At 35.5% G+C, this 17,195-nt stretch overlaps 3 protein-coding genes across 4 annotated transcripts; all 3 read right to left on the bottom strand.

Moving 5' to 3' along the window:
• Window positions 1–4,801: 4,801 nt before the first annotated feature.
• LOC142525454 (65-kDa microtubule-associated protein 3-like) lies at window positions 4,802–9,268 on the bottom strand. 2 transcript variants are annotated; one of them, XM_075629753.1, is made up of 13 exons: window positions 9,101–9,268; window positions 8,435–8,522; window positions 8,112–8,318; window positions 7,519–7,770; window positions 7,228–7,437; window positions 6,976–7,131; window positions 6,652–6,811; window positions 6,420–6,565; window positions 6,251–6,338; window positions 6,061–6,134; window positions 5,904–5,978; window positions 5,475–5,781; window positions 4,802–5,354 (listed from the first exon to the last, which is right to left on the bottom strand). In XM_075629753.1, the coding sequence occupies exons 2-13, from the start codon at window positions 8,504–8,506 to the stop codon at window positions 4,912–4,914; spliced, it is 2,190 nt and encodes a 729-aa protein (XP_075485868.1). In that variant the 5' UTR covers window positions 8,507–8,522; window positions 9,101–9,268; the 3' UTR covers window positions 4,802–4,911. The 2 variants fall into 2 exon arrangements, with proteins under 2 accessions (XP_075485868.1, XP_075485867.1); XM_075629752.1 differs by having other exon boundaries at window positions 6,420–6,571; window positions 9,101–9,267.
• A 2,559-nt stretch (window positions 9,269–11,827) lies between these two features.
• LOC142525048 (glutathione S-transferase T3-like) lies at window positions 11,828–12,457 on the bottom strand. Its single transcript, XM_075629218.1, has one exon. It carries the CDS (start codon window positions 12,455–12,457, stop codon window positions 11,828–11,830), a length of 630 nt encoding a protein of 209 aa, XP_075485333.1.
• Window positions 12,458–13,703: 1,246 nt separating this feature from the next.
• LOC142524900 (putative pectinesterase/pectinesterase inhibitor 46) lies at window positions 13,704–16,671 on the bottom strand. The gene is made up of 2 exons (XM_075629059.1): window positions 15,612–16,671; window positions 13,704–15,419 (listed from the first exon to the last, which is right to left on the bottom strand). Exons 1-2 carry the CDS (start codon window positions 16,636–16,638, stop codon window positions 14,740–14,742), a joined length of 1,707 nt encoding a protein of 568 aa, XP_075485174.1. The 5' UTR covers window positions 16,639–16,671; the 3' UTR covers window positions 13,704–14,739.
• Between the last annotated feature and the right edge of the window lie 524 nt (window positions 16,672–17,195).

The raw sequence follows: 17,195 nt of genomic DNA, 5'->3' as shown, positions 1-17,195 counted from the left end.
GTGAAGATCAGGTTTGAAAGTCTTTTTGACCTGCTTATGGATGAAAAACCGTAGGTATGCTGTTTCCCATCTAGAATCGGAGCATTTTACTTGCGAAGGCTATATACAAAAAATTAACCGTTGGATTTGGCTGAAATTTGGATATGTTATTTGAAACGTATGAATGCATATTCTGAACGGTGAAGATCGGATTACAAATATCTGAGGGAGAGAAACAAATTTCTGAACTTGAACAGAATTTTGATGACTCGTGCAGAATTTTTGGGAGGAAATTTCGAAAATAATGTAGAGAAAACTCGAAAATTTGATGTGTAAATGAGGTGTAAATTCGAATGAGAGCTTCTCCTATTTATAGGGAGGTGACTGCTATCCTGATCGTGTATTATCCTTGCGTTTGAACTTTTGAATTAAATTTCATCTAGAATCGTGATCTATCCGTGATCTTGGGTGATATCCGAATCTAAATCTTTCATCCCAAATAAATTCGAAATTATATAATATATACACTATTGAATTTGAATTCTAGAGGATCACATTATCCTTTCCTGATTTTTATCCCGGTATCTCCATATCATCTCAAATCTTAGATATTTATCTACTTATCATTTCGAAAATATATACACAATAAAATTATCCACTCAACCTTAGATAATCTTGCAAATCTTACATCTTAAATAAGGAGTTAGATACTCAAAAATTGAATAATCATAGCACACTTAAATTACAAAAATATTATGACGATTACAAAATCTTGAGTTTTACATTATGTTCTTTTAAGTTTTTAATTCAAGTTGTAAATGCTTCCGCATATTTTTATCATTTCAGAGTTAGCGTTGTAAAACGATTCTATTTGATGGTATTTATGATATAAACTGGTTTTGTGTTGTACTATACTATGAGACTTGTTGTTTGTCGATTATGTGATTGTTGAACAACGTCGGTGCCGATGAACATTGGTCTCGGGGTGTGACAGGATCCCTCACTCATAAACTTCACAAGATGCAGCATGGTGAGATAAAAAATCTTTTGTTTAATCTCTTGAAGTTGACACCCACAAAATTTTTCGGATTTTCTCATATGCGTCGCAATAACAGTTGATTGAACATGAGCAATTTTTGAATGCATATTACAATTCGCTTTAAAGTTGTTTGTAAGGTAAGATATGAAAATATGGAATTGTTGCTAAGTTGTTTTAGGATATGTTGCGATAAATTTTGTAACAAGTCTGAGATCGGAAGTAAGTCGATGCTATATTTGGATTTTATCTCTTTAAGATGAATTTTCTACATACAAGTGTTGATGGAGTATGAAAATCATATCTCAAAGTACAACGATTTTCGTAGGAGAACTCCAAATTACAGAACAAGATGAACAAAAGATATTTTTCAAACTTTCTGTTGAAGAACGAAAATTATATGCAACAATATTTATCAGATGAAAATATATGTATTTTCGAGTTTTTGACACTCTGAAAAAATTCAGTTCGCCTTTTGCGTACAAGTGTCATGCGCGGGCTCCATTACGATCAATGCGTTGAACCTCCCTCATCCTCGGTTGGCTTTCACATGATTTGACTTGAACTAAAAATTCAAAATCTACATCTATGTATATATATATAAGAATAGAGTTTTTGCAAATGTATATATATATAAGAATAGAGTTTTTGTCAAAATAAGAAAGTTTCCACCCAAATTATTTACTAAAAAAAGAAATACCGATTTAATTAGTTTATTTAATTTTTCTTAAGAAAAATTGCTAGAGTATTAAAAGTTATAACTTAAAAGAAGTTTTTCCAATGGACATTAAATTACTATTTAGTAATTATAAATGTTTGACCTCAAATGCATGTTTTTCGAGATTATCTTAATTTGAAAGAATTAATGCATAGTAGTTTTCTTCCAAAACCATATGTATATTATATCTTTTAGATTGCCTTCTTAAAATTCAAATAAGATAGCCCAAGAAAATTAAAAGAGATATATTAAAAAATGTTTCAAATATACATTAAATTATTCTCAATAAACATGTCTATTATCCTCAATAATCAGAAATGTTTGACACCTAATGCATGCAATTCAAGATTTTCATAATTTGGAAGAGTTAATGTATGATATAATTATGTCAAAAGCACACGCCATATAATTTTTTTCTCTTGGACTTCCTTATTTGATGGTATTTATGATATAAACTGGTTTTTTGTTATACTATACTATGAGCCTTGTTGTTTGGTGATTATGTGATTTTTGAACAACGTCGGTGTCGACAAACCTTGGTCTTGGGGCGTGACAGGATCCCTCTCACTCATAAACTTCACAAGATGCAGTGTGGTAAGATAAAACATCTTTTGTTTCATCTCTTGAAGTTGACACCCACAAAATTTTTCGGATTTTCTCATATGCGTCGCAATAACAGTTGATTGAACATGAGCAATTTTTGAATGCATATTACAATTCACTTTAAAATTGTTTGTAAGGTAAGATATGAAAATATGGAATTGTTGCTAAGTTGTTTTAGGATATGTTGCGATAAACTTTGTAACAAGTCTGAGACTGGAAGTAAGTCGATGCTATAGTTGGATTTTATCTCTTTAAAATGGATCTTCCACACACAAGTGCTGATAGAGTATGAAAATCATATCTCAAAGTACAACGATTTTCGTAGTAGAACTCCAAATTACAAAACAAGATGAACAAAATATATTTTTCGAACTTTCTGTTACGAAGAACGAAAATTATATGCAACAATATATATTAGATGAAAATATATATATTTATGAGTTTTTGGCGGTCTGAAAAAATTCAGTTGGTCTTTTGCGTACAAGTGTCATGCGCGGCCTCAAGTACGATAAGTGCGTTGAACCTCCCTCATCCTCGGTTGGTTTTCACATGATTTGACTTGAACTAAACATTCAAAATGAGCTTAATTACCAAGTTTAAATACAAGTTCATTACCAACTTTAAATGCAAGTTTCCATCTCATTTCCTATATACATTAAAATTTAAATGAGCTTAATTACCAACCTGAAATAATTAATATCTCATTCGATTTTGAGTAAATTAATATTTTAAAATTTTCTACTCAAAACATAGATTTAAATTTTCAAGTCAACTTTCACTTTATCCGACTAATAACATTAGATTAATTTTTACAAGATCTTATTTACAACAAAAATTGTCTTGGATATTTTTACAAGCGGAAAATCAGTGCATTAATCCGTACATATTATAAATGTCAATTAAGCACCATTAATTCCTAAATAATAGCTGTTAATCGTATCCATACCTTTGCAATAGATCACATATACAAGTTAATTATTATTATATTAATCAAAATATAAACTATATATTATTTGTATATGTTAAAAGGAATTAGGTATAACAATATAATTATCATAACATAAAGTCTAATAGTTAAAAATATACATACAACTTTAAGTTTCATCGTCTTGTTTTATCCAAATACTTTATGCTTCTATTTTTTTTTTGAAGATGTTATACTCTCCAGTCTCCTCCCTTTTTTTTAATGTTTAACTCAAACTAATCCAGAATTATCGAAATAATATAGTAAATAAAGTAATTATGTGTATTGTTGAACACATAATATTTTTTACAACCGTCTGTTTCCCCGACTTTCTGTTATCTTCCAATGTTTCTCACTTTTTAAGAAAATGTGGATGGTAAGAGCAAGATGCCTTGTGCGGACAAAAACTTAAGATCGTTAATTTTTGTTTTCTTGTGATGACAAATCCTTAAGAAACTGGAGAAGTGTATACTAAAAAAGATTTGGAATTCACATTTAAAGATTTCATTGTATTTACGGTTGGTGATATTACATGAGTTAATTTTTAGAACATGTGTACGATGAAATCTTGTGTGAATTAGAATAAGCACTTTATTTTTTTATGGATTATGTTGATTGTTGTATGCTTTCAATGTCTTATTTCAATGTTTTTAAGTTTTTCATGAAATTATTTGACTGAAATATATTTTTCTTCTATGTTTATTTTAATATTGTTTAATATATTTTTTAAAAAAAATAATAAGCGGGTTGGCCCGTCTAACCCGCGGCCCAAGATGGGTTGGGCTGGGTTGGCCATTTAGAGGCCCGTCCCGCCCCGCCTAATGGCGGGTTGTGGCGGGTTGCGAGCTGGCCCGCCCCGTCAGCCCGTTTTGACATGTATATTCTACATTGCCTCCACTAGTCATTTAAAGATCGATTGCAAGGTGTGAAATAATCCAGCATTCTCATCCACGTTTTGTTGTTAGAAGGAAACACCCACCAACTCATCAAAAAGTGTGGAGTCCACTGCCACGTACTCATTATAACAACATATCTCTTTTACTCACATTCCTTTTAACATTCCAACTCATTATATATGGGTCCCACAGTCCACTTATTACATAAATATGTTTTAAATATATTTTTACATTATTTAAATCATTATTCTAGTTTTAATTAATTTTTAATAAAATAAATTTATTAATTTTAATAAATAATATTAACTTTTTTAAAAATATATGAAATTGAAATAAAAAAAAAAGTCAAAATTTAAAAACAAAATTAAAATAATTCAAAACACGAGGGGCCGGCGTGTCAGCAAAGTAGCGACGGAAATTGAAAATCCGTCGCTAATAGCGACGGTTTTTCAAAAACCGTCGCAACATGTCCAATTTTTTTAAAAAAATAAACTGACAGAGGGGCGTTCAAACAACTGAACGCTCCTCTCTCTCTCCTGTGAGTGGACGTTATAACGTCCACTCACAATGGAGAGGGTAACACCCATTTAACACCCCATTGTGGGTGCTCTAAGACTATATACACGAGAAGAAGAAAATTGAACAGGCATGTCTGGTCTCGATATCCAAGAACTAAACGAATACTGTTTGATTCTAGTTATATCAAAATGTGTGCCTAGGCTTGTATCACATTCATTTGATGTGATCTGGTCAACAGAAATCCAGCTCTCCTCTCCTCAAAAGAGTATTCGGTTTCTTCTTCAACTGACTTGGCCACAGATGGAGCGGGTGTTATGGCCATCTTCATTGGGACAGATATAGTTGAAGGTGTTGAAGGTACAGCTGCAGCAATCATCATTGTTTGGGGAGTTATATTCTCTTCATCAGTGGTAGAAATCATTTTGGAAGGAGTACTAAACGGTGTGAGTATCTTCTGTGACATCACGTATTTTTTGTTCAGGTCTTCCATTGTATTTGTTGAGTTGAATTTTGAGGAATCCATGGAAGAAATGGGAGAAAATGGTTTTCGCATAATTGGCGACTCTATTTCACGAGCATTTGATGAGTTCAGGGAGTTCTTTTTTACTGGATGACAAGTTATTTCCATAGCCATCCTCCCTAAAATCAAGAAATGGAGAAAGATTAAAAAAAAACAAGCAAATTTTCCATCCACGTCCACAAGTTAATTGTTTTCACCTTAAAATTGAAAATTAGAGGAGACAGCAGAGATGAAATTACCAGATACATCCAGAAACGAACCAGATGAGAGAGTTGAAAATCCATCATCCCTTGTTCGATCTTGGTTTTTACGATCCATTCTTTTAGCATTACGTGTATTAGGAGTAGCTTTTGCAGAATGTGGCATATCATCATGAGGCTTTGGAGTTTGTAGCATATGTCCTCCAAGAGAGAGTCTCCTATTGCTTGCACCACCACATGACAATCGTAGAGCTTTCTTAACATTCTGGTTCTTCATAGGGCTTGGTTTTGAACCATAAAGAGCTTCTTGCTCCGTCAGCAACTGTCCCTGAAGTTTTTTCTGATCCTGATGTCAAATATGACACACAGAGACAAAGAAAGAAGTGAGTGGGCGTCCACACTGAGAACATAAATTGCTGATTTATATGCAGAAAGCTATAGAGTTCAAGAAAGGGAAAAATATCATACTCTCTGTCTTTTGTGCTCAAGTTCTTTTTCTTGCCGTAAAAGTGTATACCCTTCAAGCATTGAAAGCAGACGAACCTGGACATAAATATGAAAATGAAAGGCACTTGTTACTTCCAATTATTACAAGAGATGGTTAAACCTATAAGGTAGCTCTTACGCCATCATAAACAAAGTCAACTCCCTTTTCGTTTTCCCATGCTATTGTTTTTGAAGCCAATGCATCCACCATCGCTGTTCCAGCAAGAAAGGATACAATTACAATGTCAAATTTATATGTGCATGAGCTACAGCAATTAATTAAGAATGTTGTAAAATGTTGGCCTCTCAATGTGATATACAAATCGTACCTGGAAGTTTATTGACCAAGGCACGAGCTCTTTCAGCTCGTTTCAGGGTAAGATGAGTACCTCTCCCAGCAGTATAACGGTTATCATCCTGCATAGGGAAATGAAACATTAAACAACTGCATAGGTTCAAGTCAATCTGTGCCCAATGAAATATATAAAAACAACCTACCCTATTATACTCCTCAAGCCAGCTCTCTTCCTCACATGCAGCCTTCCACTTCTCAACCTTTTCAAGAATTTCCTTCCTGCCAAGAGCCTCTTCTTTAACTCTAGCTATGTGAAGCTCAATTTGTTCAAGTACATAAGCAGCATCAACTGCTCCTACGTAGATAAAAATGAAAAATAGAAAGTTAGAATAAGAATTATTTTGCAAGAGAGAAATAACCAAGTTAGGTAACAACCAGATTCAATAGCATCTACTGCAATGTCCACTGTGCTATCTGATTCTACGATTAAATGTGTTTTCCTACAAATATCTTCTAGCTCTGCCTTCTTTTTCAAAACAAGCTCCTTCATTTTGCTCACTTTCAACTCTTCCAATCGAGAAACTTCTGTTTTGACCTGGCAAATAGATGATTAATGCTACATTTAGAGCCAGAGTCATCTTATATCAAATGGAACTTTTAGAGCCAACTTCACAAATTTAAACCTTAAAATACCAAGCAAGATGTAAACATAAAGGAATTTTCATAACCAATGCACAACAAAAAATACATTTGACTCACATAAGTAATAAAGTCAGTAGACAGCATGTCTGGCTCGGTTATCTCATCTTCTGAAGAAGCTACGTTGCACGTAGCTTTCCGAAATATCTGTTGCTCTTCAATGGGCGTGTCCATCAAATTCCAAAGCTCCAGAAGTGAAGTTGTAAGATCTTGCAACTACAGACATTGAGCAGTCAATAAATTCTGCCTCACGTTAAACATAAATAACGATTACTTATAAGGGTAAAACAACCTATCATTAAATCAATAAACCTGCTGCATTCTGTGAATTTTGGTCTCTCGCAGTCTTTGTATAGCAATCCCCAACTGTTTTATTGTGTCACTGTTAATATTTTTTGAAGCTTCAGAATCCCCCAAACTTGGATGAATCTCATTGACTGTATGCTTGAAATCTAGGCCAAGGACTGAGCACAGTGAGTATAAACAATTCAGGTGGTCCATCACCAGCTTCAGGCGTCCATTCTGCAAGAAAAAATTTATATATCTCCAGAAACTCATAAAAAGATTATTTCAATAGATGATTATGCAAGACATAGACTTAACCTTTTCTTCGTGAAGAACCTGCAGCTCTTTCTGCAATTCATCAAGCTTTCTTAAAGACAAATCAGTTTCATCCACTATAGTGTTAACAGAAGCAAATCCCATTGACCCATTGATTTCATTCTTAATACACTGTATCTTCTCCAGGACCTGTACAAATAGATTTTTGCGATCCAATTTCCTATTCCGCATCTCCTCTATCTGTGGAAGAATTGCTCTGAGTTCAGCCTTCAAATTTGCTGGGATGTGATCAGACTGCACAAAGAAAGACCAACAATAATAGTAATTCGAATTTTCCAGGTTTGAAATTCATTTAGATTCATCTGTGCTTCTCGAATGTAAACTTTCTAAAAGCACTTCTGATTTCTATTAGTATATGAGGCAATGTAGCTCGTGGTAAAATTTAATATATTTCTTGCCTACATAGGAATTAAAAATCATAAAAGCTTTTGATGACCTCAACAGCTGTCGACCATTGAAGCCAATTAAAGATGTCGAAAAATCTAAGTCAATATTTTGTGCATTCAACAAAGAAAGGAGCAAGTATAATCAGAATTTAATAACACACAAAAAACTTGGTGATCTCAAAACCTAACCTGCCTAATGTGTACTGGCCGCTCTCCCATTGCCGAGCAGATGGCTGCAAGCTCTGCTTCGGCATCAGCAATATCTTTCCGCAGCTGAGCTCTGCCCATGTTTGCCTGATCCACTTTCCTTCTGTAGGCCTCTAAACATTCTTGTTCAAGTTCAAGTAACAATCTGTCCCTTTCAGCATCAGATTCCCCCACTTCATCCCATATTATCTGAAAGATTTGCCAACAAGTAAATATGCTTGAAATATTACTATGGCCCAGAGACGGTGCTATCTACAAAAAGACCATAATCAGATTATTCTATCTGAGAATAAGCCAAATAAAACCTGGAGTTCATTCAGAAGAGAGTCACACGTTGTTCCCATTTGTGTCAGCCAGTTCCTTTCACCATTCAGCATTTTAAGGCAACTTTATCTGACCATCAAGACATTCAATAATAAGATAACAAGCACAATCCATCTCCTGTTATAAATGCAAAAATGACAGTGCAAATAAGTCCGATAAGTCAGTAATACATCGAGAAACATTCCTTCAAGAAATAGCAGCAAGCAAATTATGGCAGTAATCTGTTATATGAAAATTATTTGGTTGCACTCAATTTCAAAGTCTAATAGCTTCGGTATCTTTATCAAACCTCCTGATGCAGACAAATAATACCAACAAGCAAGATGAGCAAAAATCCAGCTGAAGCCTGAACAAACAATATTCAATTCAGATTTTTAAAATTACATAATGCTTAATATCACTAAATTTACAATAAAACAGTAACAAAATCCCAAATAATCAGCAAATGACGAGACCCTTCATGATTTGGTTAGCAGACTTAGTTATATCCAAAATCAACTTAAACAGGTCACAATTATACCTGAGCAGATAAATTTCGAAAAAATTAACATTCCATTACAATTAATCAATTAAACCGACAAAAAAAACATCAACTAATCTTCAGCAAAATTGCAAAAATAGCATCCAATTTAATATCAGAAACCAACCCAGATCCACTAACACAGCTCAAAATCAAAATCCAACAGCACGGGAATATTTGCTTGAGTATGATTTCCAGGACAGATTAAAAAGAAAATCGACCGTTGAATCGTAAGCAGGACTGTAGGACACAAATGATTTCAAATTGGAGCGAGTGAAGTGGGCAAAATGGAAAATTCAAATTTCAAACATTTTTGACTTCACCTGTCGTGACACTTAGTAAATGACAGGCGGGTAAGAATTTGCCACGTTGAAATAAAAAATCCACGAAGTAGAGGACAGTGAATACGTTTAAAATCAAATGGGCTCGTGAAGTCATGAACAGAAGCGTTGAGTGGGGGATGTAAATGAAAATATTCGAGCACAATAGGACGAAAAATTTAAAGTTGATTTAATTTCATTCGATTTCGAATCCGTTTGAAAGATTAGAATATGTTCGTGATCTATTTAAATTATTGTTCGAAAATAAATATTTTAAATACTCAAATTTTTTTTATTTAATATATAATTATATTATATTAATAATATATTAAAATTTGAAAACTATCGAACGATATAATTTTGATTTGTCAAATTTTTTCAGGCTTCGTACTGCTATTGGGAAGTACTGCTTCGAGAAGGCTTGACGGAATCTATGCCAAGTTATTGGTTCTGCTTTCAAAATAGGAGGTGAAATAGTTTTCCACCATTTTCTCGTCTTATCTTCAAAAAGCGGAACGACAATGCCCACCTTAAGTTTTTCTAGGACATCTAGCAGTTAGAGATGAGTCTCTATGTTTTTTAGCCAGTTTTAACCAACTTCTGAGTCTGATTTGCTATCGAATATTTGGACTGGTTCTTACTCAAGGACTTAGAGTGGTACTTGATTCCGTTCGGTTGAGATATTGGCGGTGGTGTTGGTTGGCAATATTTGAGTTTATTAACCCTTAAAATGTTGTCGCCACAATAATTGCGTGTTGTCGCCACAAAAATTGCAATGACCACTAAGTCTTCTCAACTAAGACCAAATCTTGGTGATGATAGCGGTGGTGATGGCGGTGGTCCTCGGTTTCCACTCATTTTCCCATCATTACGCGAATTTCAGTTATTCTTTGGTGTTCTTCGTGTCATTTCCTACAAAGACACAAGTTTGTAAGACTGCCGAAGAATAGATGTACTAAATAAAAAAAATATTGATATGTTTAGAAATTCAAAGTTCAATAAATGTTGAATGATCCAATTTTAATAATTCATAGTGGAATGATTCAAATTTAATAATTTTACGTTGAATCCAGTATATAAATAAACTGATTTCTTTATTGATTTCAAAAGAAAATTTATACAATCAAGGGATTCTAAAGGAAAATAGATTGAATATCGTTATTACAGTTGATGACTAGACAACATAATCTACCCTAAAATATCTCAATTTCATAACTCTTCATTATACTTTTCTTTCATGGGATCCTCCTCGAGATATTTTTCGGGATCATCTTCTTCTTGTACATTATCAAATAGGTAAAAACTTGTGTGAGACGGTCTCACGGGTCGTATTTTGTGAGACAGATCTCTTATTTGGGTCATCCATGAAAAAGTATCAATCTTTATACTAAGAGTATTACTTTTTATTGTGAATATCGGTAGGATTGACCCGTCTCATAGATAAAGATTCGTGAGACCGTCTCGAAGATAGTCCCTAACTTCTTTCAACTCGTCTTTGTCATGAATCACATAATCAGTAACACATTTATCATTTGGTGCAAAATAAGGGTACATCGAGATTTTCAACATTATTTCAAAAAATGGAAATTTCGAATTTTGCAATCGAGGAGTATGTAACATCAAGCAGAATCGGATTTCAAATTTTCTAAGTGAAGTTATCAGCGAGTCAATAGTTACCATAAACGACAAAAATAAGATCTTGAAGCCTAAGGCACCCGCATTGGTGGGTGTTATAACACCCACCACCTCATCAAAAATCGTGGGGTCCACATGCCACATACACATTACATTAACACATCTATTCTTCCACATTCATTTTAACATTCACACTCATTATTTGTAGGTCACGTTATCCACTCATTCATCTTACTCTTATTTTACATTAAATAAATTCAATTTCAAATTTTTTAAGAAATTTAAATTATTATTATTTTATATTAATAATAATTTGTTTTTATATATTCAGTACGTAAAATAATTTAATTTTATGAGTGTCATTTAATTAAAATTAAAAATTTATTATAAACATAAAATAAAACGGTACAACATATAATAATAAATAACACTTGCATAAAAATATTAGAAAATAAATTAAACTTAAGAGAAGATGTAAAATACTAATTGATCGGAGAGTTACATTAACGAAAATGAAAATTAAAATGAATGAAAATTATAATAAATGAAAATTACAATAATCGAAAATTACAATAACTGCAAATTAAATATTCCATCTCCCCCTAATCTCTTGACATAGACGTTCGTGGATGATAAGTTGCTCATATGTCATTTGCGAAGTATTCTTCGAAAGGATTGCATATTCCTTTAGTTGAACTTTGGTCCATAGCAGCTTTTGCTTTCATCTCCTCTACTTCGAGTTGTTTTTGTTTCATTTCAACTTCAACTTTTTTCATGCTTGTATATTCAGTAAACTTTGCAAACATATTGTCCAAGTTTGTTGTCATACACTCCATATCCGATCTCGTTTTACCTTTTCCCTTTCTTTTTGCTGCCTTCTGACCCATTGGACGATTTTCTTATTCAATTAGGTCTACATGTAGACTCGCATCTTGGTTGGATGAGGTGTTGCTTGCTCCCGACTCCGAGGTCCTTGCCTTCTTCGTGCTAACATGGTGATCAACGGACTGTGGAGTAAACATTGGACGGTCTTTTACGATCCTCCACACATGCTCAAGATTAAATGCGATGCCGTTATTTTCCGTACGATATTTTTCATACGCAAGTCGTAGTATATCCTCATCACTGTGGCCGCTACGATATGCACTATAAATACTATTGTAATTTGCATTGAAGCGATATACGTTTTTTTGGATGGTATTGTGCCAGTGTGATCGTATGACACTTGCACTTCTATTGGGTGTACCTGCGGGACGATTGTCATTGTAGTAGCTTGCAACACGTCCCCAGAAAGCTTCCGCCTTTTGATCATTGCCGATGATTGGGTCATCGCTGATAGTGACAAACGATCTCGCTAAGACCTCGTCTTCAACCTTGCTCCAGGTTGACCGTTTTTTTCTACCCTCAGCGCTTGAATCCACATTCTCCAAATTTACGACTTCAATTGGGGATTCACGGTCGGACAATTGAGTCTCTGGGACGAAAGTTGGAGTGGCCGGTTCATTTTCCGTCGGAGAAATAAATGGCATACTGGTTGCATGTGGATTAGATGGATAGTTTGGTGGATATGGATTATATGGATAATTTGGTGGATATGAATTGTAAGGATAATTTGGTGGATATGGATTATGTGGATAATTTGGTGGGTATGGAAAATATGGATATTTTGGTGGAATTTTCGAATTTTGGGAAGAAGTATTTTCTTCCGGATTTTTTGGATAACTCACGAAATTTCTAAAAAACCCTCGGTAATTTTCATCCATTTCAGAACAAAGTAGGATTTAAGAAATTTTTGGAAAAAAAGATTTTGAGATGATGAAAATAGAAGAGACAAGATTTTTGGAGTGAAGAATAATATGTTTTGATGTTTGAAATAATTTGTGTAGTGTGTGAATATTTATAGATGAATATATTATTTTTTTAATAAACTAGCCGTTAACTAGCCGTTAATTAGCCGTTAAAACAATTTTTTAATTTTAAAAACAAAAACAACCGTTAGTTTTTTATTTAACATTATTTTTTAATTTATTTTAATTTCCGTTTTTTTTAAAACATACAAATTTGAAATTTAAACTAATACATTAAATAACATTAAATAAGGAAAAAATTCATCACGTGCGTGGGGCTTGCGTTCAGCGACGGGTTTTGAAAATCCGTCGCAAATAGCGACGGTGTTTACCAAACCGTCGCTTTGCGACGGATTTTCAAAACCCGTCGCTAAGTTTCGAATATTTTTTAAACAAAACTGACACAGGGGCGTTCATACATATGAACGTGTATGAACGCCTCACACCCTCTCTCATATGAGTGGGCTTTATAACGCCCACTCACATTGGAGAATGGATGTTAAAGGGGTGTTATAACGTGGGTGCTCCAAAATATAGAATTTGGCAGAAAAACGGCTTACATCATGTCAAAGCGACGAGTATTGCTTGTTAGGACTTTTCAAGTCACGATGCACTAAGCTTTTGTCAAAAATTGATGATGTTGCAATCGGATTATGAACTTAGTTTCGATCTGATGCCAATTAAATGTTACGTACTCATTTCCAGAACATGACACCGACAAACATTCGCTGTTTAATGTCTGAATTAAATTGCTGAGTAAATGTACAGTAATGGCTCTGAAAATTCAAATTCCTAGGGAACGGAGGACGTTTAGGTCTCGGTTTTCACGCATTCCGTAAAATCAATGGTTCTTGTTCAAAGTATTTTAATGCGTTCTGGCGTGCCCATATGCCCAACAAAGTAAAAATTCACGTTTGGAGGGCTCTGTTTGATGCCTTACCAGCGCGAGTGCACCTTGCTGCACGAGGGATCCGGCTTGATACTATTTTCCCTATCTTCTGTAATAAAGGGTCAGAAGACTGCAGCCATGTTTTTTGGCATTGTAAATATTCTCGTCTGCGTTGTGGATTCTGTTGGAACAATTTAAGGGTGGGAAGTTATTTGAACTTTTTTGTGGGGTGGTGGACAATGGATCAGGAGAGGATGTTGGAAGTTTTGTGATGATCGTCTCTGGAGTATATGGCAGGCCAGAAATAAGGGTGTTCACGAGCACTTACTCTGAGGCATCAGAAACTTTGGCACTTGCTAATACGTTCTTGGGGAATTTCTTGCTCTGTAATTCGCCCATTGCTCGTTCTTGCACTTCAGTTCACAGAGCAGGTAGAGTCCTTCTCCTAAAGATGTCATTAAAATGAAATAAGTCAGTCGGCTCCATGATCGGATGTGGGAGGATATCACATACTAAAGAAAGAATGTTGATGCAGCTCTTTGGAAGGATATGCCGTTCTTTGGATTGGGCATTGTCGGGAGAGATGCTGATGGTTTGGTTCTTTTTGCACTTGGGAGCCAGGTCATTTTGATTCACATATGGCAGAAGCTCATGCGGTTCTTGAGGGGTGTGAAGCAGCCCTTCGGTGTGGTCTCCCCGTAATTGGATAGTGGAAACCGACTCCGTTTTTGTAGTGAATGCACTCTGGTCCATTGCTCCTCGCGCACCTGCTGCTCCAATCCTTCACCAGATTTCTAGCTTGCGGCAGCTTCGCCATGGAAATCTCATCCAGTTCTCGCCGAGATCAACAAATCATCAACGTAATTTTGTTTGGGACTTGGGAGGATCATCTCCCTTTTTGGTTTAGTTCTGTTGTACGTAACAATCGACCACTTTGACGATTAGCATACATCTTGTTTATTTCAAAAAAAATTACAAATAATGAAAAATGGGTATAAAATTATACATGTGAAAGAAATTATCAAGAAACAACAACATGGTAGCTCGAAATTCTAACTGATCGATTCGAAAAACTTTAAAGACCCGATTTGTAAGTGACTCCTGTTGCCGGAATCCATTTGTCCCCTTGAATGAACGGCCCAACTGTAAACTTCTTAACCTGTCCTGCATTGAGATTCAGCTTCAAACCCTTCCAGTTAACCCTGTTCTTGGTCACAGCACCAGGCCCCGAGTTCTGAAACTCCGCATAATATATAGTGCTGGGTGCTGTTGTGCCAACCCAAGGCAACCACCCCTTGGGATCGATGAAGCTTCCGATCGAGTTTCCAATGTAAACAGTGGTGGAGTAGTTCTTCCATGGCCGGCCCAAGTAACTGCTGACTCCGGCAAGGCTAGCGGCAGGTGTAATGTTGCAGTTCTGGATCGAGATACCGGTGTTCTGATTCGGGTCGAACTTGCCTTGGGCAGTTATCGTGTTCTGCTGGCCAGGCATGGGTTTCTTGGGCAGAATGCTGCAGTTTTGAATGACGACGGCCGAGTTTCCAAAGATGAAGTCCACGGTGCCATAGATATTGCATTGGCTGTAGAATTGGCGGTTGGAGTGGACGTAGAGTGTGTCTTGGAAGGCGTCCATGGTGCAGCGGTAGAAGATGGAGTAGTCGGCGGTGGACATGAGGGCCACTGCTTGATGTTTGGCCGGACCGGCGTTGTTGCGGAATCCCATATCTCTGGCCATGAATCCTTGTCCCATCACAGCTTACAAATTAAAGGACCACAAAAAAAAAGTCATTAGTTTCTGTGTTGATCAATTATTTATTACATTGATCATCAAATGTTTCTTTGATTTATGATTATGAGATGTTACAGTGAGGGTATTGTGTGAGTTTTGAATATATATTGAGTACTAATATATTCTCATGAGGTTAATTTGGAGCTAAAAAACTTTACCAAAAGTTGCCGATTGAAAAGTGGGAGTGCCATCAATAACATTAAGACTCCCGGAAACAATGGTAGCTTTCTCCCCATCACCAAACATCATCACATTCCATTTGGACTTCTCGACCTTCACATTCTCATAATAAACACCCTTTTTCACGTATATAACAAATCTATTCTTGCTTTTGTCAGGAACAGCCTTAAGTGCTGCCTTAATGGTCTTGTAGTGCCCCGACCCATCTTTAGCCACCACGGCGTCGGGCATTATACTAGAACTCTTAGTTTGCAGCAGTCTCCTATCTCCAAAAGATAGCCATTCTGGTGCATCATCAAGATTCATCAAACGACGTCTCCCGATCGACCCCATTGCAGCAATAGACTCAAATGAGCTAAAAATTGCAAGACTGTTGCTTGTGTGCTCGTTTGAGTTCTTGAAGTTATCGTTCGTGAAGATCTTGACTTCTTTTGATGCATTCTCCAATTCATCCATGCATGTTTGCTGATAAGTTCCCGCAGAACTTAACCATGTTCGCAAGTCATCGAATGCTTCGAGCAGATTCGTGTTTTTCGTGGATATGGAGTTGTTGAGGTGATCTAGAGAGAGTGAGAACAGTTCTTCACAGGTTTCTATAGCGGAGAGTGTAGAATTATCTGTGATATTGAACTTTTTGCTGACATTTTCGGCGAAATTCGTGGAGGCTTTGGCGAGTTCATCTATGGCCACTTGGACTGATAATTTAAAAAAATCTTGAGGCTTGAAATTGTTAGATTTCATCAATGGTACCATGCTGTTGTAACATGAATTGGGATACAATGTAAGGTTGCACATGGCCTTGATAGGTGACGAAGCCGATGTATCTTCGGCTCCAGATTTCTTGTTGTTGGTTTCTGAAACTCCTACCACGGTTGCTACCACGACGGCGACAAGAACGATGGAAGACATCACAATGACTGCGATTCTTCTGCGCGTTTTCCTTCTTGCGACTAGCCTTTCTTGTTCGGCCTCATCGAGCTTGTCATAAGTGTTGATGGGAACCATGGTAGGAGAATATTCTATATAATTTTATGCTTTTGTTTTGGGGAAAATGTGATTATGTTGGAATATGGTGAAATGATCTTTACATATACATGTATGAAAATGTGGTGCGTGCATTTCTTCTGTATTGCAAACGCGGATTCATTGACGTGGGAGGCATGAAGGCATTGACCAAAATTCTAAGTGCTGCTCATGTCTTGAGTTGTGAGTTTCTTCAGTAAAGTTATATACCACTTCTAGTCATTCACAAAATGGAAGTCAATATACAATTATATGTTGGAACACAATTTATATTGATGAACCAACATCTAAAATAAATAATCAACAAATACATACATACATACATATATATGTGTGTGTGTGTGTCTATAATATATATATATATATATATATATATATATATATAATTTGTAATTGTATCATTAAAATCTTGAAAGTTGAAGTTAAATATATATTTATTGTCACGTCCCGGGACGGAGGTTGGTTGACACCAGCGTTGTTCTCAAATTTACATTCAACAACAACAAGCCTCAGAGTACATAATTCAGAAACCAGTCTTT

The sequence above is a fragment of the Primulina tabacum genome, chromosome 14 (assembly GCF_025594145.1).
Source record: "Primulina tabacum isolate GXHZ01 chromosome 14, ASM2559414v2, whole genome shotgun sequence".
Taxonomy (NCBI): domain Eukaryota; kingdom Viridiplantae; phylum Streptophyta; class Magnoliopsida; order Lamiales; family Gesneriaceae; genus Primulina; species Primulina tabacum.
Note: the sequence above shows the minus strand (reverse complement) of the source record. Positions and strands in the feature narration are given on the sequence as shown.